Source organism: Chiloscyllium plagiosum, chromosome 41 (genome assembly GCF_004010195.1).
Source record: "Chiloscyllium plagiosum isolate BGI_BamShark_2017 chromosome 41, ASM401019v2, whole genome shotgun sequence".
NCBI lineage: Eukaryota > Metazoa > Chordata > Chondrichthyes > Orectolobiformes > Hemiscylliidae > Chiloscyllium > Chiloscyllium plagiosum.
The window spans coordinates 14,206,541-14,228,937 of NC_057750.1; the positions used below are offsets into that span (position 1 = coordinate 14,206,541).

The 22,397-nt window shown below is 40.3% G+C and overlaps 1 protein-coding gene across 1 annotated transcript in view; it reads left to right on the forward strand.

Annotated features, from left to right (window-relative positions):
- Positions 1 to 22,397, forward strand: part of LOC122542710 (ryanodine receptor 1-like) — a 393,921-nt gene that overhangs the window by 52,378 nt on the left and 319,146 nt on the right. Inside the window, exons 3-4 of the mRNA XM_043680690.1 lie at positions 260 to 364; positions 16,128 to 16,148. Coding sequence (XP_043536625.1) covers positions 260 to 364; positions 16,128 to 16,148 — 126 coding nt within the window. The remainder of the gene's footprint in view (positions 1 to 259; positions 365 to 16,127; positions 16,149 to 22,397) is intronic.

Sequence of the window (22,397 nt, forward strand, 5' to 3'; positions counted from 1 at the left end):
CATTCTTGATAGTATGCAAAATTATATGAATGGAGTTTAGGTGTTTTACCCATTGTGCTTTTCCCACAGTAATTGGTATGCTCCTGTTTGACCATGGAAGATTTTTATAAAAGTATAAAAGCAAGATAAGGAATAAATGTCTTTAAAGATCCAAATTATTGTTAATTTTATGCAAGTAACCTGACAATCATGGAATTGAATCTCCATTAAAATGAGTGGTGTAAAGTACAGTAGACTCACATTTCCTTTCTATTTGCAGAATGTGCCTCCAGACCTTGCAATTTGCAGCTTTGTGCTGGAGCAGTCACTCTCTGTGCGAGCCCTGCAAGAGATGTTGGCCAACACAGTTGAAAAGGGCAATGAGGTAGGTTTGCAAAATAAAGTTTTGGATGGGGTAAAATCAAATTTATTAAGCATTTTAACTCCGTGCCAATTTATTTGGAACATGTCTTGCTCTGAATCAGCAATTTTGAGTTTGTCTTGAAGCTAGTAAAATTATTAAGACTATAGAACTTGATTTTGAAGTTACCTAAATTAAAATGAGCATTAATAAAATACATTAGTTATATAATTTAGTTGTGAGATAACGTGCCTAACCTTGATGGTCTATAGTTGAAATATTGATTGTAAGAATTATAAACAACTTGCAGTGGGTACCATTTTTGAGAGAAAGCTTCATAATGTTCTTAACAGTTCCAAATTTTTATTTTATTCTCTGATTTAGTTACCAAATTTCGATACTATATCGAATGACAATGAGTGACAAAATTGAAGAATTTACAAATTAGTTTTATCTGATTGGCATTAGCTGCCCCATCTATGATCAATGTGGTTCCTGAAATTGATTTGAGTTCTTTTAATGTTGGAAGGAAGGGACATTATGGATTTTATTGAATAATTTCCTAAATGTACAGTTCAGCAGGATACTCTTAAACTAAGACAACTTCACTATTACTGTATGATTATGGATTTAGGACTATATTCATGTTGTGTCTTCTGTTTGCCCCATTATTTGTGGAGCTCTGGTCACCTCTGTGACATTTCAATTAAATTGTGCTTGAAGGCATGCCTGAAACTGAATAAAATGTTTCTTTTTGCCCAGGAAACATTTGTATTCAACACTATTATTTTCCTGTAATGTTGAAATATTTTTGAAATATTTTGATTTTGTATGTGTCCAAATAGGATAAAATAGATTACTGTAGTTACTTTGTTTGAATATTTAGTACAGCCTACTTTATTAATTCATCATTTGTATATCCAACAGCTTTTCTATTCCAGCACCTGATTGAGGTGCGAGATCCTTGGGCAAAATTAGAAATCCTGATGATAAATTGAATGCAATGTCACTTTTTTCATAATGCAATACCTGCTAATTGCTACTCTTCAATTCCAGTTCTAATATTATGAACTCCAGATGTATTACAGAAAAATTGTATAACAAAAGACAAATAACCAGGAAACAGATGGGAGAATGATTTATGAGAGAAGACTATTTTGGGAGATGACATTGGTAAAATGTATGTGAGATATTCAACAGTAGCTTGGTATTTCACATATTAAATAGAAATGAGGAGGGAAAGGTGTATTATTTAATTTATTTGTTTAATCAATATTGATGTCATTAGTGAGTGGTCTCAATAACAAATAAAAGTAATAAATGTCAACTTTATACCTTTAATACCAACTTATTATAGAAGATAATGTGTTTTTCAAACCCATGATTTCCTAATTATTTTAAAACCATAAATTAAAGGCACCTGAAATTTTGTAAATTTCTCATTTATGAACTATTTATATGAAATATTCTTATGGTGCATTAAAGAGTGAAATGAAATATTGGCTACTTTTTCATTCTCTATTCTGCACGTGATATGTGATTTATAGCCTGGCTTGTTGGGTTGCAGAGAAACCATATGTTGAGCACGTACATGATATTGCGGATTAGTGGGTCTGGATGGATCATTCAAGCTAGCTTTTTCTCATTCTGTAGGTTCTTTGCTGTTAGTTGTAGACATTTATGCACTAGAAGTTGAAGATATTGTTTCCAGTTTCTCTTATAGATACAAATAGAATAATTAGACTTTATTTCAAAATATTAGCCCAGTTATTTTTAGGTCCCCCAGATTATTGTTTTTGTTGGGGCAAAGTGGGGATGTATATCAACACTGTGGAAATCCAGTAGCTGACTGGAATTGCCCAAGAATTCTGATTTGACAATTCCCCTGAAAAATTGAAGGTTTTAGAGGTTTTTCACTTATTTAGCTTAATAGTTGCTCAGGAAAGGTTAGAACATTAAAAGCCCACTCCAACTCCTGGGCAACTATTAAGCAACACTTCTGATTCACCACTGACTTTAACTCTCCCTGACCTGATTCTTCAACCTGCCCGAAGCACTTATCTGATAACCTCCATTCACTTGGCACCCCACCTATCTGTTCCACCCACCTATTTACACTTTGCTTATATACTTATCCCTTCACAGTAACTGTCAAAAGTGAGTGTGGGCTTTAAGAGTATAGAATACAGCATTTATTGCTTTTAAAATAGATGTGGCTTTGCAATGATCGTCTCCACTGCTAGCTGCAAGGTTTCCTGGACTGTTCTGTGTTATTTTGGAAGAGGAAGTTTCTGTCCAAGAATGTCCAGAGTAAATTTGATCCAAAATAAGTGTTTAATGTTTTAACAGATCAGCATTGTAAATAGGATTTCTGGCCATGACTAGAATTTCTGTGCTATTCTGTATATGTACAGAGTATTTATGGTCAACGACTCTTAAAACAAGTAATTCAGTAAAGAGTTCATTCTCAAGTGCAAATTTAAAACTTATATTGTATACAAAAAGTATTCTTCAAGGTTATGCTTGCACAATTTATTTGTTCACATCAAAGCAAATAAAATATCTGTATGCTTGGGTGATTAGCACTAGCTTTTTAAATGTTTACAGTATGCAATCAACCATTCAAAAGTGCTGATGCACACAATTAATTATTCCAAACATTTTTAGTCAACCCCACATGCTTCTGCAAAGCATTAAATTTGCCCGCGGTTCAAAAAGTTCACTTAGAAAAGATGGCCACACTGTTACACGTATATCTGAAGATAGGATAAGAAGCACAATCAGGCTCAGGAACCTCCAGTTGCGCTTTGAAGATTGATCAATGCTGGCAAATACCTCAGTCAGTACAAAAGCCTGGCTTGAGTCAGACTATGCCAAAGCAGTGCTGAGAAACCTCTTGCATTCAGTGAAATAGATTAGTACAAAGAGCACACTAGCAATAAGATGTTACTAAATCATCCTGAGATATTTAGACAAATTAACTTTAATCCCACTCAAAGAATTGATTATTTGTCATTAACCCAGGAATTACTTTAAACAATGGCCTTGGCCATCACTAAAGGAATTTATTAACTATTAAATGACCCTTAGAATATCTTCTGTCATGAACCTGATGGAAATCAGACCCCTTATTCCATGAACTGTTACATGAAAAATTGCCAATTCAGTCTCTAGAATGGTTACTGCCAGACTGTGACCACTGTCTTAAGACAAAAGAAATTCGCACCAGGTTCATCAATGAACAAGAAAGCAATTTATTTATTATAACAAATGTATCCTGTAACATGGCAGAGTAGATTATTAAACTATACCCCATTAATATCAAATACACATGCATTTATTCACACAAGAGGGACACAAAATCAGTCTTTTTAAGACTATAACAACTGGAAAGTATGGAGTCCAAAAAAGACATCCATTCCATTGATTCAAAGTTCAATCAAAAAGGGAAATGAGGTGACTTTTCTCAGCTTTAAGAAAAGGTTTTGCCATTGATATCACACTTCTGTTAACTGTGGCAGTTCTCAATTCGGTGGTTAGTCAATTAAACTGATGTCCTGGTTTAGATTTAAAGTCTGGAGGTGTTTATTTTTGTTTCTTTTCACAAAGACTTTGAGTATTATCTCCTTTTCAATTTAAAAACAGATTTTGTTTGATGTGGACTGTTTGTTTCTCTCGGTGACCAACTACCATTTACAACCAGTCCATGAGCAGTTGCTCATTCTTCCAAAGGCTCCTAGTGCTACATATCCCAAAGAAGTATCAAAATCTAGCTTCCAAAAAATACATGTTCTGGTTAAACAACAAGTTTTAGGACTCTTGCAGATTATCTTCTCCAAAATTGATCATTAAAAATAACAAAGATGTGAGCTGGAATTTGTGGGTTGAAGATGACTGGGACACAGGTTGTAGTAAAAGGTAAAGAAGAGGCCAAAAAAGTTTTTTTTTGAGGCCAGGCCTGGAGTCTAATTGCAGGTTGAGTCTCGATCGAAAGAATCCTAACAGACACAGCGACCCTGGGAAGAGCATTATGTTTAAATAGATAGTAGAAGTCAAGGTCAGTGCATGGAAATTGCCTCCAAGTCAGGAAGAGATTCTGTGCTCAAGCAGATGGCAGTTGTTGAATGGCATTTGAGGCCTTCGGAAAAGGCTATTGGTTTATCAAGGCACAGTCATTATTGAAGTTTATTTTCTAGAACTATGTTTTCTGGGAAGGTGAACTTGGTTGCTGACAATACAGAATGAAGATTTGAAAGCTCCTTGCCTAAACTTGCACACCAGCTTTTGGCAGCACTGAGAGGGAAAAAGCTGAATGATAAGTGTTACCACCTGAGTGAACTGAAGACAACCTTGATTGATGGTTCCAGAAAAGCAACCAAGAAATCTACATCTATGCCTATGGCATCATGAAAGCCATTTAAGTAATCTGACCAATTTTGTTATTTTCTTTTATTTATCCCTTAACTGTTTCTTTGTATTTATCTGTCCTCTGTGCAAATGGAGCGGAAAACAATTTTTCAGGTTTAAAGCAAAGACATTAATTAGATTACGGTGTTGTTTAATTTTTCTGTTATTGTGTATTTAATAAATTCTGTATTTTTGTTTATGATAAACCAGTTTCAGGAAATTAATTATTCATTAAGTTTGGGATTGGTTATTCAAAAATATGATCCGGGATCATTGGTGTAACTATTTGGTGTGTTTGGGGTTAGTGTTACTGTGCTGTGCATAAAGAGGTAGAAAAGTTGTCTGTTTTCATGTTGTAGCATCCCACAGTTCAACTTTTACTTTGGATTATTTTTAAAAATAATCCACACTTCACTTTTCTGGTTTGCATTTCCAAATAAAATATCTGTGGCTCTTACACCCGTCTCTGGAATATTGAGGTCTCTGCAGCTCCAAACCAATAAAATACTTGAAAACAATCTCAACATTGTGTGGCTTTTGAGAATATATAACCCTTGTGTATTTACATTTATAGTCATGTGTCCTACTTTATTTAGAGGCTTCTGAGTGGCTTCAGTCCACAGGCTGAGGAGGTAGAAAAGAAGAATTTGAATTTTCACTGGCCATTCACAAATTCAGGAAATCTCAAATAACTTTACAGTCGATAAGACAAATATTTGAAGTACAACACTGTTAGGTAGAAAAGACTATCCACTTTCCAAATAATGTAAAGCATATTTTTGATTGTGTTCTGAAATGTGAAAAGGACGTTTTTAAAACTAAGGATTATAAAAAGGATTGCTTCACCTAATACAATGAGTTTGGTAATTTATATTTAAGTGTATTTACTTCACATGGTCAGGAAATTTCTCACAATCAGGAAGGAGAGATCACTTCCGGAGGTAGGCATAGCCTGAGTTTCTGGGATTTTGCAGCAACACGGAGGGAAGAGATGCAGTTTGCTTGCTTTTTTGGCTCTGCTTGTAAAAGGTCTTTTAACAGCATAAATTAAAGCCCATGATCAGGGACATAGCACAAAACAAACAAACACACCCAGAGGGAAAGCTGCAAGTACATTGGTTGGTAATAGCTGCTATTTTGATTATCTTAGTTACTTTCAGATTAAAGGTGGGTAGCAGAAATATTTTACAGATTTTGAAAAGAAACTAAAAAACCAGTAGGAAATCTAAGATTAAAAAAAAAACACATTGTAAGAACAAAATAAATAACAGAAATGCAGGGCAAGGTGACATGTTGTTCCGCATGATGTGGGAGCTGATGGTCTCTATTGCAGTTGATAGTGTTGGTTGATTGAGGAACTCTGGCTCAGAATTGATAAGCTATAGTCTGATCTTAGAACATTGATACATCAGGGAGGGAGAGTGTAGCCTGTGTTTCAGGAGGCAGACAGACCTCATGGATTAAGTACTTCAAATTTGGCCAGTGGTCTGGGAAAGGAAGGTATGATTATGAGCAAGGCAGTTAGTGGGAGCCAGGAGGTAGTATTGCAGATCCCCTAGCTTGTCTTAACAGGTTTGAGATTTTTTTTGCTCCCTGTGTAATGAGATTAGGGGACCTTAGGCAGAATAAGCAAACTAGCCATAGTACCATGTTACAGGGAGCTATTCGAGTGAGTGGAGAAAAGAGAAATGTTGTTACTATCTAGTCAGGGGACTAGCTGCTGTTCTCTGACCAGAATCGGTAATCCCAAAGGTTGTGTTGTCTGGCTGATGCTTGGGTTCAGGATATCTTCGTTGGGTTGCAGAGGAGCTTGGAGTGGGAGGGGAAGGATCCAGTTGTCATGTTCCATGTAGGTACCAGCAGTATTGGTTGAAAGAGTTCTGCAGAGGGAATATGAGCAGTTAGGGGCTAAATTAAAATACAATCAGTAAAGGCCTGAGCCACATGCTAATTGGCACAGGGTCAACAAGATTAAAGGGATAAATGCGTGGTTCAGCGATTGGTGGGAGAAATGTGTTAAAGTTCATAGGATAGTTGACAATAGTATGGGGGAAAGGAGGAAGCTGTTTGATGGGATGGGTTCCACCTGAATCAATTTGGTACCAGAATTGTGGCCGGTTGCAAATTAGGGTTGTATACAGGGATTCAAACCAAATAAGGGGCTGGATTCAATTGCATGGAGAATAAGAAACTCAAAGATAAACATTCAGATTGCAGGTTGTAATGGGGCTGATTGTTATCAAGTACAGGGCAGAATCTATGAATGTCATTATTATACTAAGGAAACATAAAATTGTGGGGGAATTTGATATTAGAACAAATTTAAAGGCTTTGTATCTTAATGCATGAGCATTCGGAATAAGGTAGACAAACTGAGAGTGCAAATTGAGTAAATGATTATGATTCCTAGTCATTACGGAAACATAGTTACAAGGAGGTCAAAACTGAGCACTAACGTTTAGGGATATTTGATCTTTTGGAAAGACAAGGCGGTTGGAAAAGGTGCCTGGTAGCACTTAAGAAATGAAATGAGGACAGTTGTGAGAGATGTTCTAAGCTTGGATGACATATAGGTTGTACGGGCAGAGGTTAAAAAACAGCAAGGGAAAGAAGTCATTAGGAGGAGTATGCAAACCCCCAAACAGTAGCCACTGTGGAGGAAACGCTATAAATTAGCAAATAATAGGAACATGTACAAAGAATAGAGCAATAAATATGGGTGACTTTAATATTAGTGTTGATTCGTTTAATCAAATTGGAAATAGCAAAAGCCCTAAAGACACTGATAAATTCGGAATCCAGCAAAAGAGGGTTAAAAAGATTTTACAAAGAGAAAAAGTAAACCATGAGGGCAAACTAGCAAGGAATATACAAAAAAGACTATTTGAGCTTCTAAATAGTTAAAAAGGAAGAGAGAAGGTCAAAGTGAATGTGGATCCCTTACAAAATAAGCCTGGTACGATGGTTATGGGGAGCAGGAAATGACAGGAGTTTAGTAGGTGCTTTATGTCAGTCTTTACAGTGAAAGATACTTCAAACATCCCATTAATATTAAAGAGTAGATGGGAGAATTAAGCACCATCTCCATCACCAGAGAAGTAGTATTGGATATACTAACGTGGCTAGAGGGAGAAGTTCTCTGGCCCTGATGGCTTGCATCCTCAAGTTGTAAGAGAGATAGCTACAAGATAGTGGCTACAGTGGTTGTAGTTTTCCAAATGTCCCTGGATCTGGAGATGTACCAGAGGATTGGAAAACTGTCTATCTGGCACCTCTACACAAAAAGGGAGGGAGGCAAAACGTGTGTATCTATATCTTATCTATCTATAAGGCACACAAGTTGTCAAGTGGAATATAATGTGGAAGTGAGAACAAGAGAACGATATTATTTCAATGGAGGAAAATGGCGGAAAGCCGCAACACAAAAGGACTTGACAGTACTTAGGTAGAAAGCTAGCACACAGATGCAGCGTCAGGAAGCCTGATGGAATGTTGGCCCTTGTTTCAAGGGAGTTGGACTATAAGTGGGGAAGTCTTATTGCAACCGTACAAGGTTTTGAGATCACTTCAGGAGTACTGTGAACAGTTTTGGTTCCCTTTATTTAAGGAATCATATAAATTTCATTGGAGGCAGTTCAGAGAAGGTTCAATGGGATGGTCCTTGGAATGAAAGTATTGTCTTATGAGCAAAGGTTGAACAGGTTGGGGCTGTACTCACTGGAGTTTAAAAGTATGCGGTGATATAATTGAAACATATAGATTCTTCAGGGGCTTGACAGGATAAATTCTGAGGAGTTTTCCCCTCGTAGGTGAGTCTAGGACCAGAAGACAGTATCAGAATAACAGTTCTTCAGTTTAAGACATAAGAAATTTTTCTCTGAGGGTCGTGGGTTTTTGGAATTTCTTGCCTCAGAGCTGTGGAGCTAGACTTTAAGACTGAGCTGGATTGTCGATCAATCGGGGAATCAAGGGTGATGGGGAAGGGGCAGGAAAGTGGACTTGAGGAATGTTAGAACAGTCATGATCCTATTGAATGGTGAATGCAGGCTGGATGGACTGAATACTAACCAAGTTCCTATTTCGTATGCTTTTATGATTTTACAGTGATGTGATATTCAACCATTGGAGGGGTTTGTCCTCTGCCTGACAAGAACGATGGGGGTTAGCTTCTGGGTAGCTGAACAGCTTGTGAGTGTGAACAGTATTACTAGAAACGCTCACTAGTTGGTTAAAAGCAATAGTTTACAATCAGTCCGTGCTTGCTGCAAGGAAATGAAACAATCTGGGGAAGAGAGATTGAAGAATAGCACGTCCTGGTAACTGAAAGATCATTTTGATAAACCGTGTGATAGGAGCCATTGAACTGCATTCCCAGCTTTTCCCTCAATCCATAACATAATATTTTTTGTCTGGTGTTTGCCTATATGTATATCTCGGGGGAGTATTCTAATGTGATTAGAGTACATGTTGACAATTCATATTGTTAATCTGTAGCTAGAATTCACTTGTTTGTAACAAATAGTAATTCCTGGTAAATACAGAAACCTGGTCCATGTTTTCTGTTTGTTCGGGTCTAAACAGAAGTTAAAATGGGAAACCTTTCCATACTTTGATAAAATCTTTAATTTTTGTGACAACTCCAAGAAAAGAGAGGCTTGTTTTCCAGCAGAACACACCAGTGAAGCATGACCATCGCATACAGATAAATCATCAGATAATTTCCTTCAATTTCTTTTGTTACATAATATTCTGTATTGCCCTGGAGGTCTGACTTTGGTTCCCTTCTCTTTTAGCTCTTGATGGAAGAATGTATTTCACCTGTACCTGATGTAATTCTTTTGGGAAAGGTCTAAATGAATGTTTATTATTGTTGAAATAGATTTACATACATGCCTGAATGAAGTCCATCACCTTTATTCTTCCATAGCAACAGCTTACTCGTCTGATTAAATCTTGCAAGTATATAGTTTTGAAAAAGAGGGGGGGCGATTATTAAATGGCTAGTTAGTTTCAATTGATTATGAGTCCAATATGAGCTTGTACGATTTTACAAATTCTAGACCTTTATTACGGAGACTATCTCACTGTTCTGTTGTAACATGTTTCGTTAATGCGAATTCGTTGTAATGTGATTGATGAATTGGGGACACTCTTTCTAAAGTGCGAACTTTCAAAACATCAGTTGGTTGTAACGCGATAACATCGCCAACACTTTAAGTGCTGTTTCTAAACTAGTTTTTCTATAACGCGGGGTTGCACAAGAACACAACCATCGTATTATCGAAGAACTACCTGTATTGCTTGTCTGCAATGTCATGCCAACATTTATTTGCATGCTTAGTATATGCTGACTCATCAAACCAAGCTGTATTTTTATGCAGTGAAGATCCTCTTTAGGTAAGCAGTTACTACATGGTTTGAAATTATTCAGCCTAGGTTGCCCTACTGAATCTATTGTTTAATAATTGAAAAAAGTTACGACTTTTTAGTGGTACATGCTCTGTGTAATTCAAGATATTACTCTTAACTGATTTTCTTTTCAAAGACTTTGAATCTTCTGTATTCCATTTCTAAACATCTTTCATTGAGCATGCTGAATATGTCACAGTCATCAATTCATGCTTATACGTCAAGGCACTGTTAGTTAACACTTCTTTCACTGTGGTTTCAAATAAAGTTTAAATGTGTCTAGTTATCTGTAAGTACTGTACTATTTACATTGATGTATCAGTGAAATAATAAAACTGGTAAAAAGTGATGTATTCCTTGCAGGTAGCTGTTTGGGATTAAAGCATGGTGGTGTAGTGGTAATGTTACTGGGCCAGTAATCCAGAGGCATCTGGTGGACTTTGAATTCAATTAATACGTAAGAGCCTAACATATAGCAACTATCATTGTTGTTAAAAACCCGTCTGGTTCACTGATGTCCTTTAGGGAAAGAAATTTGCCATCCTTACCCGATCTGGCCTACACCCACATCAATACCATTGACTCTTAACTACCCTCTGCAATGACTTAGCAAGCCCACAATCCACAGAAGAATAAAAGAGGCTCAATTTTATGTTTTAAACGTGTACTGATACCTGGAAAGCAGACTGACAGGTGAAGAGAGATGGATTGAATCATTTAGGATTATATTCATTTGAGTTTACAAGAAGGAGAGGGGATGTCATAGAACCCTATAAAATTCTAGAATGGATAAGTGCAAGAAGGATGTTTCCAATCTCTGGGGAATCTAGAACGAGGAGTCACAGTGTAAGGATATGAGGTAGGTCATTTAGGACTGAGATGAGGAGAAAATTCTTCATATAGATTGATGAGCCTTTGGAATTTTCTGCCATAGAAAGTAGTTCAGGCCAAAATACATACTGTGTTCAAGAAAGAAATATAGAATTAGAGTATCCTTTACTGTCACGTTCGCTCCAGTACAGAAGTACAGTGAAAAGTTTGACAATGTCTCACCTTATGGTGTCATCTTAGGTACTCAGTGCATAGGTACAAATCTTAGATTCAAAAGAAGAATAAAAAACAAAGTAGTTGCATTATTTTACAGTGATTCATAATAGAAGTTAGTGAAAAGGATAAACATTACATTGCAGTAACTCAGCACAGGAGCCCCCATTCACACTGCACCAGACCCAGGCCAACAACTGTCTCTGCTCTGCACTGATTGTCAATGCTCCAAGGTAGGGTTTCTCTGGACTGTTTTCCCCATGTCGGTTTCCCCTTGGGGATTGCGTCCCCTCGACGGCCTCCCCTCGCCGGCCCCCGCTCTGTAACTGCTTCCCCACGCCAGGCTCCACTCTGGGACTGCTTCCCCACGCCAGGCTCCACTCTAGGACTGCTTCCCCTCGCCATCCTCCACTCTGGAACTGCTTCCCCACGCCAGTCTCCGCTCTGGGACTGCTTCCCCTCGCCAGGCTCCACTCTGGAACTGCTTCCCCACGCCAGGCTCCACTATGGGACTGCTTCCCCACGCCAGCCTCCGCTCTGGGACTGCTTCCCCACGCCAGGCTCCGCTCTGGGACTGCTTCCCCACGCCAGGCTCCACTCTGGAACTGCTTCCCCACGCCAGCCTCCGCTCTGGGACTGCTTCCCCTCGCCAGGCTCCACTCTGGAACTGCTTCCCCACGCCAGCCTCCACTCTGGGACTGCTTCCCCTCGCCAGGCTCCACTCTGGAACTGCTTCCCCACGCCAGTCTCCGCTCTGGGACTGCTTCCCCTCGCCAGGCTCCACTCTGGAACTGCTTCCCCTCGCCATCCTCCACTCTGGGACTGCTTCCCCTCGCCATCCTCCACTCTGGGACTGCTTCCCCTCGCCATCCTCCACTCTGGGACTGCTTCCCCTCGCCATCCTCCACTCTGGGACTGCTTCCCCTCGCCATCCTCCACTCTGGGACTGCTTCCCCTCGCCATCCTCCACTCTGGGACTGCTTCCCCTCGCCATCCTCCACTCTGGGACTGCTTCCCCACGCCATCCTCCACTCTGGGACTGCTTCCCCTCGCCAGGCTCCACTCTGGAACTGCTTCCCCACGCCAGCCTCCACTCTGTGACTGCTTCCCCACGCCATCCTCCGCTCTGGGACTGCTTCCCCTCGCCAGGCTCCACTATGGGACTGCTTCCAACTCGCCATCCTCCACTCTGGGACTGCTTCCCCTCGCCATCCTCCACTCTGGGACTGCTTCCCTTCGCTATCCTCCACTCTGGGACTGCTTCCCCTCGCCAGCCTCCACTCTGTGACTGCTTCCCCACGCCGGCCCCCGCTCTGGAACTGCTTCCCCACGCCAGCCTCCGCTCTGGGACTGCTTCCCCTCGCCAGGCTCCGCTCTGGGACTGCTTCCCCTCGCCATCCTCCACTCTGGGACTGCTCCCCCTCGCCGTCCTCCACTCTGGGACTGCTTCCCCTCGCCAGGCTCCGCTCTGGGACTGCTTCCCCACGCCGGCCCCCACTCTGGAACTGCTTCCCCACGCCAGCCTCTGCTCTGGGACTGCTCCCCCTCGCCATCCTCCACTCTGGGACTGCTTCCCCCCGCCAGGCTCCGCTCTGGGACTGCTTCCCCTCGCCATCCTCCACTCTGGGACTGCTTCCCCTCGCCAGGCTCCACTCTGTGACTGCTTCCCCTCGCCAGGCTCCGCTCTGGGACTGCTTCCCCTCGCCAGGCTCCGCTCTGGGACTGCTTCCCCTCGCCAGGCTCCACTCTGGGACTGCTTCCCCTCACCAGGCTCCGCTCCGGGACAGTTTCCCCTCGCTGGCCTCCCCTCTGGGACTGCTTCCCCTCGCCAGGCTCCGCTCCGGGATTGCTTCCCCTCGCCAGGCTCCGCTCTGGGACTGCTTCCCCTCGCCAGGCTCCGCTCTGGAACTACTTCCCCTCGCCAGGCTCCGCTCTGGAACTACTTCCTCTTGCCGGTCTCCGCTCTGGGATTACCTCCCCTCGCCGGCCTCCCCTCTGGGACTGCTTCCCCTCGCCAGGCTCCGCTCTGGAACTACTTCCCCTCGCCAGGCTCCGCTCTGGGATTGACTCCCCTCACCGGCCTTCGCTCTGGGACTACTTCCCCTCGCCAGGCTCTGCTCTGGGATTGCCTCCCCTCGCCGCCCTCCACTCTGGGACTGTTTCCCCTCGCCGGCCTCTGCTCTGGACTGTTTCCCCTTCCCGGCCTCCACTCTGGGACTGCTTCCCCTCGCCAGGCTCCGCTCTGGGACTGCTTCCCCTCGCCAGGCTCCGCTCTGGGACTGCTTCCCCTCGCCAGCCTCCGCTCTGGGACTGCTTCCCCTCGCCAGGCTCCACTCTGGGACTGCTTCCCCTCGCCAGGCTCCACTCTGGGACTGCTTCCCCTCGCCAGGCTCCGCTCTGGGACTGCTTCCCCTCGCCAGCTTCCGCTCTGGGACTGCTTCCCCTCGCCAGGCTCCACTCTGGAACTGCTTCCCCTCGCCAGCCTCCGCTCTGGGACTGCTTCCCCTCGCCAGGCTCCACTCTGGGACTGCTTCCCCTCGCCAGGCTCCACTCTGGCTCTGCTTCCCCTCGCCAGGCTCCACTCTGGGACTACTTCCCCTCGCCGGCCTCTGGTCTGGAACTCTCATATAGTTGTTGGGGCTAAAAGCATCAAAGGGTATGAGGCACAAGCAGGAACAGGATACTGAGTTAGATGATTCAGCCACGATCGTATAATGAATGGCAGAGCGGGATGAAAGTGCTGAATGGCCTCCACATGTTCCTATTTTCTATGTCTTTGGTCTTGACTGCAAAAGGTCTGCTTGCCTGCTGTGTTGGAGGCCCTGAGTCAAGCTTATAGTTATTTTGGTATTATTGGCCCCAAATTTCTGATGGGCGGATGGTCATTACAGAAACATAAATAGGAGTTGTGCCTCGGAACCATGTGGATGTTTTGATGTTGTTGACTGCTTACTCCCTGAGAATAGATCGAAAATTAAAACTTCCTTTAGGCCATTACCTGGCACCTGGAAACCTCCAGTGAAGTCCCCAACTCTGAATTAGAGTTGTTAACTTGAGAGGGTTCCACTTGACTTTGTTTAATATTGTAGTTACTCAGAAGATGTTAACTGTATTACAACATGTTTTAATTCCTGGGTAATAATTAAACTGACTGCTCCTCTTTGAATCCCAATGACACTTGACCCTACCCATTTACGCCTTTTGATCTGACCTCATTCAACTCCTTGCACGCCTAACCTGATACCCCTGATCTCTCCAAGCACTCACCTACCAACCTGCCTTAGCACCCCACCCTCTTCCCATCCAGCACCCTAAATCCTTGCCCACCTGGCACAGGAGCCCCTTCCCCACCCAGCATCGCATCTGTTCACCCACTTGACACCCTAGCCCCATGCCCACTCAGCAGAGCACACCCTACCCGAACTAGTACCCCACTTCATTGATTTTGCATATTTGTGTTCACCAGTGTCTATGAAAGTAGCTTGAAAACCTTTTAATCCCAAAGTATATCTGGAATTGTTGTGAAGAAGTGTGTGGTTTCTTGTTTTGATTCACTTTGTTGCTGTCTGCTTGGATTTCTTCACTGGACTTGATTTGCTCCCTTTGAGAGAGCTTCTGGCCCAGAAGTTTGCACATAAAACTCCTCCAGAGAGAAGTACTTTTCTTGTTTAATCAAGATTGAACTGAAATTGGGTTTCTGATCTTGATCAGTGGGGCTGAGCCACATTGGCTCACTTTAGAGGTAACATCATTATTTCTTTAAACCAATATTGAGAATTATTTGCTATAATTTGAATGATGAAAAATTTTACACCAAATAATTTTGATTTGTAACACCTGTCATTGGTTAAATACCATTCTGTGTCTCAGTTGTCATAGTTGATACATAGCAATTGTGCTGCCCTTCTGGGTGTAAAATCAAAATTAAATTCATTCAGTTGAGACTTTCACATAATGTTTTACTGTTCAATCAGCAAATATGATTGATCCAAGTAGATCTTTTGGGATATGAGGGTTACTAGCAAGGCCAGCATTTATTGCCCTTATTTTCCTTGCATGTTTATGAGCCTTCTGAAACTGAGTGGCTGTCCACAGGGTAGGTAAGAGACAACCACATGGAGTCAGATTGGAGTCACATGCACAGTAAGTGTTTCAGACAGGTAAGGTGTAGTCCAGGCTTCTGTATTACTATTCTGGTAATGTTACAGCTATGATATTATCTCCCAACAGTTTGATGTTGGCTGATATTTGCAAGGAACAGTACGTTTTGAATTACATTGGTTAAAAATATAGATAAAAAGCAACTGGAAAATTTGTTACGTGCAGGGAACCCAGATGTATGCACAACTGGTAAATTTTATTAATTTCACTGCAAAACATTACTATATTTTTGGATATTTTCAAGTAACTGTATATTGCATGAGCAGGACTACGAATCAATAAATGTTAAGTAACAAGTTGACTTTATCTGAAACCATAAGATTGAAGCTGCTCTAGTTCAGAAAAGGGAAGTAACAAAAAGAGTGTGTGTTTGGTCATTACAGTTCATGTCATCATTTTTATTTCTTCATAGCAAACTGCATTTAAGAAAATATTTCTGAACGTGGTTAGTAATTAAGAAGTTATTTTGCTTCCCCACCTGTAACAATTAAAAGGACATAAAATGTCTCCATATCTAGTGATTAGCATTCCAAAATGTTCTATGATTATTGCATCAACCACAACCACTAATTTTGGCCACAAGATCTTATACTTTACTGTTTAATTTGACCTAATGTATAATCTGCTTTATTTTAGATCACTGTGTCATCAAAATTACTGTTAGAAATTGGACTAGCCAGGGGAAAGTGGGGATAGTCTAAAAAGTAGTGCAAGTTGAAAATAATATACTTTTTCTGATTTTCATTTTTTTTATCTGCTATGCAAGCCTCTTGATCTGGACAAATGGGTATGTTGGTGTGTCTACTGATCTGTGGTTTTGTTGCTGTGCCCCTTTTATAAACCATTTTAAATCCCTTGTCATAGGTGATTAGCAGTCAGTGCATGAGCTCTAACACATTTCACTTCACTCATAAAGGCCCTGTTCAAACCTTGTATAACAATTTAATTTCATTGCATTCATTTCACTGCAATGCAGTAAGCTAAATCCTTACTTTACTCTGAAGTTCTGATGTAAAATGGTGTAAGTGTGAAGAAATAAGTATATTGTATTTCAGGAAACTAGTTTATTTCTTGTTCTGTGCAATGCACAAAGAACAATTTCTTAACATATTTGTATCTTTTACTCATAATGATCTTGACCTTTTATCTTTTTTGCATTCAGATTTTGTTTCTGGGTTCTTGCGTTTTCTGTTCAATTCACTGCATTTTATTTTTCACCAAGAAAAAACATTTGGAAAAACAGTGTTCTTTTACCTAGGTTAGGAATGGGTATGGAATTACCTGTTCATGCAGTGTACCTTATTTTCCAAAAAATCTTGATACTTTCACAAGACCTAGATAGATATTAAAGGGGAATATCACTGCCGGGGAAATTGTGTACAGTACGACACAGATATTTTGCTACATCTCCCTGAGAGGCAATATTTGCATTATTCATACTTGAAGCGAAGCTGGAGATGCCCACAACTGGCACCTATTTAGATGCGTTCAGCATTCATTTAGATGCTGTTATGCTTAATGAACATTTGCACCTATTTTCCACCAGTATTTGACTTCTGAGTTCTGTTCCCAATGTTCAGACATGTTGGTGGTTCAGTTTTGATTTGCACATTGTCCTACCTGATTCAAAATCATCCCATACTTGAACAGGTATCTTCGACTCTGGGGTTCTTCTTGATTTAAACAGCCATTGACATCACTTCCCAGGGATGAAATGTTGTTTTCGATGATTTCCTTCTTCCGCTTTCATATAATATTTTCGGCTTTCGTTGTTCCTTTCTTGAAGATGAAACTCATTGTCGGCATAATTGTTCCTCTGGTGCTTCACCACTAAGACTATCATCTGTTCAACCATAGCTGCCTGGTCATATTTTTACCAGTTAACTACACAGAAACAATTGGTGCAATTGAGTCTATCTAAGACTCAGGAATTCCTTTTTGTTCCCATTTTATGTCTTGAAAGAATGAGTGGAGTCTGTGTCCTCTTCAAAGATATTCAATATGATGAACTACATTACCTAAAACCTAGTAAGTGGCTGTCTGAACCTGTTGCACTATTATTGAAGATCATGGCTGATATTCTATCTGACCCCTCTGTATCCTCATATTTCATGATTCTTAGTGCCAAAAGTCTAATGATCTTCATATTAACCAGAATTAACGATTGAAAATCCATAATCCTATGAGGTAAATAATTTTAAAGATTAATTACTCGGAAGAAATTTGCTTGTTTTCATAGCAAATGGCTGACCCCTCACAAGATGCTATGAATCCCAACTCTAATAGTCTAACTAGGCGAATTAACTTGCAACAACTACAATGTTAAGCCCTCAAAGAATTTTAATGTTCCAATGAGGGTATGTCTCATTCTTTTAAAGTTCATTTAAGTAGCTATTTCATCTCCATCTCACATTGGACAAGGAGTCAATGGAGTGTACCTTTGTAACATCCCTCCTAAGGTGAATATAGCCCTCCTTGGGTAAGAAGATCAAAACTGTTAAGGGTACTTCAAGTGCTGTCCCACTGATACCCTACATGATTGCTTTGAAGTAGTGGCTGCATTTGTAGCTGGCAGACCCAGTACCAATTATTCTTTCTCATGTAGTTCTTCTCTTGTGACAGTTACTTTGATTATTTTCAGCAGCCCTTTCATAAAGGACTATGAAATAAAGCAGCCAAAACTGTGATACTTGATCAAAACTGTAGTGCAGATCATTTATCATAAATTAACCACACGTGAATTCTGAAATAGTATTGGTCAATAGCTGTTAAAATACAGTATGTTAACTATCTTTGTCACGTTTTCTCAGGTTAGAGAAATTCACATTTTATGTTTATCATCTTTCAAAGTCAGTTTCTTCAACATTTCCAATTATACAATGCAAATACTTTTAATCCTTGATAAAGACTAATGTTCCTCTTTAACACCACATCTCCCTGATTATTGATGAAAGCAGTCATGCTAATCAGAAGTTTGAACTCTCTATTTTTAGATAATAGTATATTAAAAGGTTTCTACAAAATTAATTCTCTGTTTTGATTAATTTAATTTATGTCCTGCATTACTTTGACATTTAGATACTGCTGAAGCTTATTACTGAATTTCTAAGAAAACAAACTTGATTTTTTGGAAGCCAAAAGCACATTCATACAATATTAGAACTTCTGCTTTTTCTCTTGAATTGGTATAATGTTTCAAGACTTTTTCTTCTTGCTGTGTTTAAAATAGCATACAGCCTGCCACACCTTTTAGAAACACTGTACAATATTTGGCTGAACAGGGCCATTTTCCTCCCAGCGCTTCAACCCTTTAGCAAGCCAAGTACAGTACACGCCACATAAAAACAGCGGCTGGTGCAAGTGGACTTTTAAGTGCTTTGTGCAATTGTATATTATTATACTTAAAGGGATACATCACATCTACACCCCAGGGCATGCCATTTTGTGGCTGCTACACCTACCTAAAATAGAATTTATATATTTTGCAGGACAAAAATAGAAATATTAAAATGAGATTTAGGTAAGCTGCTCTGTAGAGAAATGATTAAGCTGTCTGATTTTACTTGGTGTGTACTGATTTTTTCTTTGTTTATTTGTGTTGTGGTGATTTTATAACCTTTCACCTGGTAGCTAAAGGGTTACTTACCTAATTCAAATTACTAAAGTTTATAATAACCTTGATTAAATGTGAAATGGTTGTTATTATAATCTAATAACACCATTATTTATCAAATGGAGGTGTTTCATTGCTAATCAGGTAGGTAATTTGTACTATGTTTTATCTTAATTCTGTGTTGAAAATTGTAATTAAAATGGTATTCTCTTCAGATGTTGCAACCATTTTACAGCTATTCCCATTTATTGTGGATCATTTTCAGGCAGTTATTTCTTTATTATTTGCAAATCTGCTTTGAAAGTTTGCAAAGCCTTTTTAAATGTTTTGAAGGGCATAAATAGTGCCAATAACAAGTTACCATAAATACAGATGCAGCTCTTAAGCCGATTTGTATGCTAAATGAATAATATTTATTCTGTTTCAAGATTTTGTTTTATTGTTGCATAACTTGTATCATAATTCCTACAGAAACATTAGGCCACAACGTAGGAACTCGTCTTACTAAAACTTATTAAGAATGAAGTATGAGGGTAAAAAAGGCAAAACATTCCAGAAATCTGAAATAAAATGAAAGAAAAGCTGATAATGCTCAACATGTATTGCAGCATCTTTGAGAGAGAAACTACGTCTGATGAATTTTCTTCAGAAGTTGCTGGAATCTAAGTAATTTCTTTGTACTTTGACTGGCCTGAAAATAAAGAAATGATTGTGCAAATTGTCAGTGAAATTTTGAGAACAATTTATAACTAATAGCTATAAGATCAACCATTTCTAGTAAAGAGGTTTGGTTGTGGCAGTAGCACAATTGGATAATAACTCGATTTCCCGCTCATCCATCCTGTCATAACTTCTCAAAATTCTATTTTTCAATACAGTTATCGTCATTGGTGTTTAGGTGAATAAGAGTTAAAGTCTCAATCTGCTCAAACTGCCTTCATAAGACAAAGTTAAGAATCACAACACTGGGTTATAGTCCAACAGGTTTATTTGGAAGTATCAGCTTTTGGAGCACTGCTCCTTCGTCAAGTAGTTCGTGGGGAGGGATCATAAGACGTGGAATTTATAGCACAAGATCATAGTGTCATGCAACTGATGTGATATATTGAACAAACCTTGATTGCTGTTCAACAGATAACAGCAGTCTAGGTTTGTTCAATATATTGTATCAGTTGCATGACACTATGATCCTGTGCTATAAATTGTGTCATATGATCCTGCCCCACTAGCAGTGCTCCGAAAGCTTGTACTTCCAAATAAACCTGATGGACTATAACATGGTGTGGTGTGATTTTTAACTTTGTCCATCCCAGTCCAACACTGGCACCTCCTCTTCATAAGACAAGTCTTTTCTCCCAGAAATCAATCAGTGTCCCTTTTCTGAACTCTTTGAATGCAAATATAACTTCAATAAGGAGACCAAAAATATACAAAGTAATCCACATGCATTCTCACTGATGCACAACATCACTGCATCAAGATTTCTGCACTTGCAATAAAGGCAAATATTCTATTTACCTTCCTAATTACTTGTTTCATTGCATGCTAGCATTTTGTGATTTGTCCACAGGGATATCTCTAAGGTGCAATATTTATTTTACTGCTGTCTTCCTTTCTATGTACTTATAGAAGACTTTACTGTCTGTTTTAATAGTTTTGCTAGTTTTCTTTAAAACTTCAATTTCTTCCTTTGTTTATTGATCCAGTGCTAATATCTACAAGTTTCCCCATCTTCTGAGCTATTGATCTTTTGGAACCTTATGCATGCTATCTTTCAATTTGATCCCAGCCCTAACTTGCTTATTCAAAGATGTTGCATCCTTTTCAATGTTGAGATATGAAATAACTCCTTAAATTTTGTCAGTACTTCTCTATCATCTTATCTTTAAACCTGTTTCCCCACTCTCCTTCAGCCAACCCTGTTTTTACATTAGCTATAAAGACAAAGTGCTGAAAAAGCTCAGCAGGTCTGGCATAATCTGTGGAGAAAGAAATGGAGGTAACATTTCAAGTCCAGTATGACAAGTCATAGCAACATAGAAATATAGAAAATATGAACAGGAGTAGGTCATTAAGCCCTTCAAGATTACTTTGCAATTCTTTATGATTATGACTGAACATCCAGTTCAATAACTAAGAGAAAATGAAGACTACAGATGCTGGAGTATCAGAGTCACTGTGATGCAGGAAAAAGCACAGCAGGTCAGGCAACGTCTGAGGAGCAGGAGAGTTAATGTTTCGGGCATAAGCCCATCATCAGGAAAGTGGAGGGGGAAGGGGGCTGAGAGATAAATAGGGGCTTGGGGCTGGGGGTGAGGTAGATGGGAAGGCAATAGGTGGATGAAGGTAGGAGGTGATTGTGATGGTCGGTGGGAAGGGTGGCATGGATAGGTAGGAAAGAAGATGGGCAGGTAGTCAGGTCAAGAGGGCAGTGCCAAGGGTTGGATCTGAGGTGCTCACAGAGCGGTTCAGGGAACATCTCTGGTCCGCATCTCTGGTCAACCTCACCACCCTGTAGCTAACCACTTCAACTCCCCCTCACACCCGCCTAAGGGCACACAAATCCTGAGCCTCCACCACCAAATCAAAGTCATCTGCCAACTGGAGGAAGAACACCTCATATTCTGCCTCAGGACCCTACAACCACATGGCATCAATATTGACTTCACCAGATTCCAAATCCCCCCACCCCCTACCTCATCCCAGATCCAACCCGGCACCACATTCTTGACCTGACCTACCTGTTCATCTTCCTACCCACCTATCCGCTCCACCCTCCCCACTGATCTATCACAATCACCTCCTACCTGCATTCACTTATTGCCTTCCCACCTAGCTTCCCCCCCATCCCAAGCCCAATCCTTACTTATCTCAGCCCTTCCCCCTCCACATTCCTGATGAAAGGCTTATGCCCATCACCAAGACACATCTTCTGGACTGTTTTGATTATCATAGGATGTGTTTTTTTAAAAATCAAATACAGTCCATCCACCTACGTTCTGCTTCGTAGCTCACAGAAAACCTTGCAGCCTCTTCTCTGTGCTGTTTACACCGTTTGCAACCTGATATCTCTCTGAGAGCCCCTACTCCCTCACGCTTCCAGTCTGCAAGTCTGCGCAGAATGAGCCCAGCAGGTCTTGTCATTGTTTCTAGCTGCCCACATTTTGCATCTTGTTTTCAGTAAGACTCCTGTTGCCATGGTAACCAGGCCACTCAGGTTTGTTTTTGAGCAAAATTTGTCGAGACAATGTAATCTCTTAAAAAAAAACTTGCATTCATAACAAGGCTAATGGTAGGTTCATTTGCAAAATACAGGGTCAGTAAAAGTTTTGACCTGTACAACATTAATGATCTTGTGATGCATTGATTTTTTTCGTTGTGTCTTGTCCTGACTCTCTAGATTCAATCCCATGCCGAGAGCTT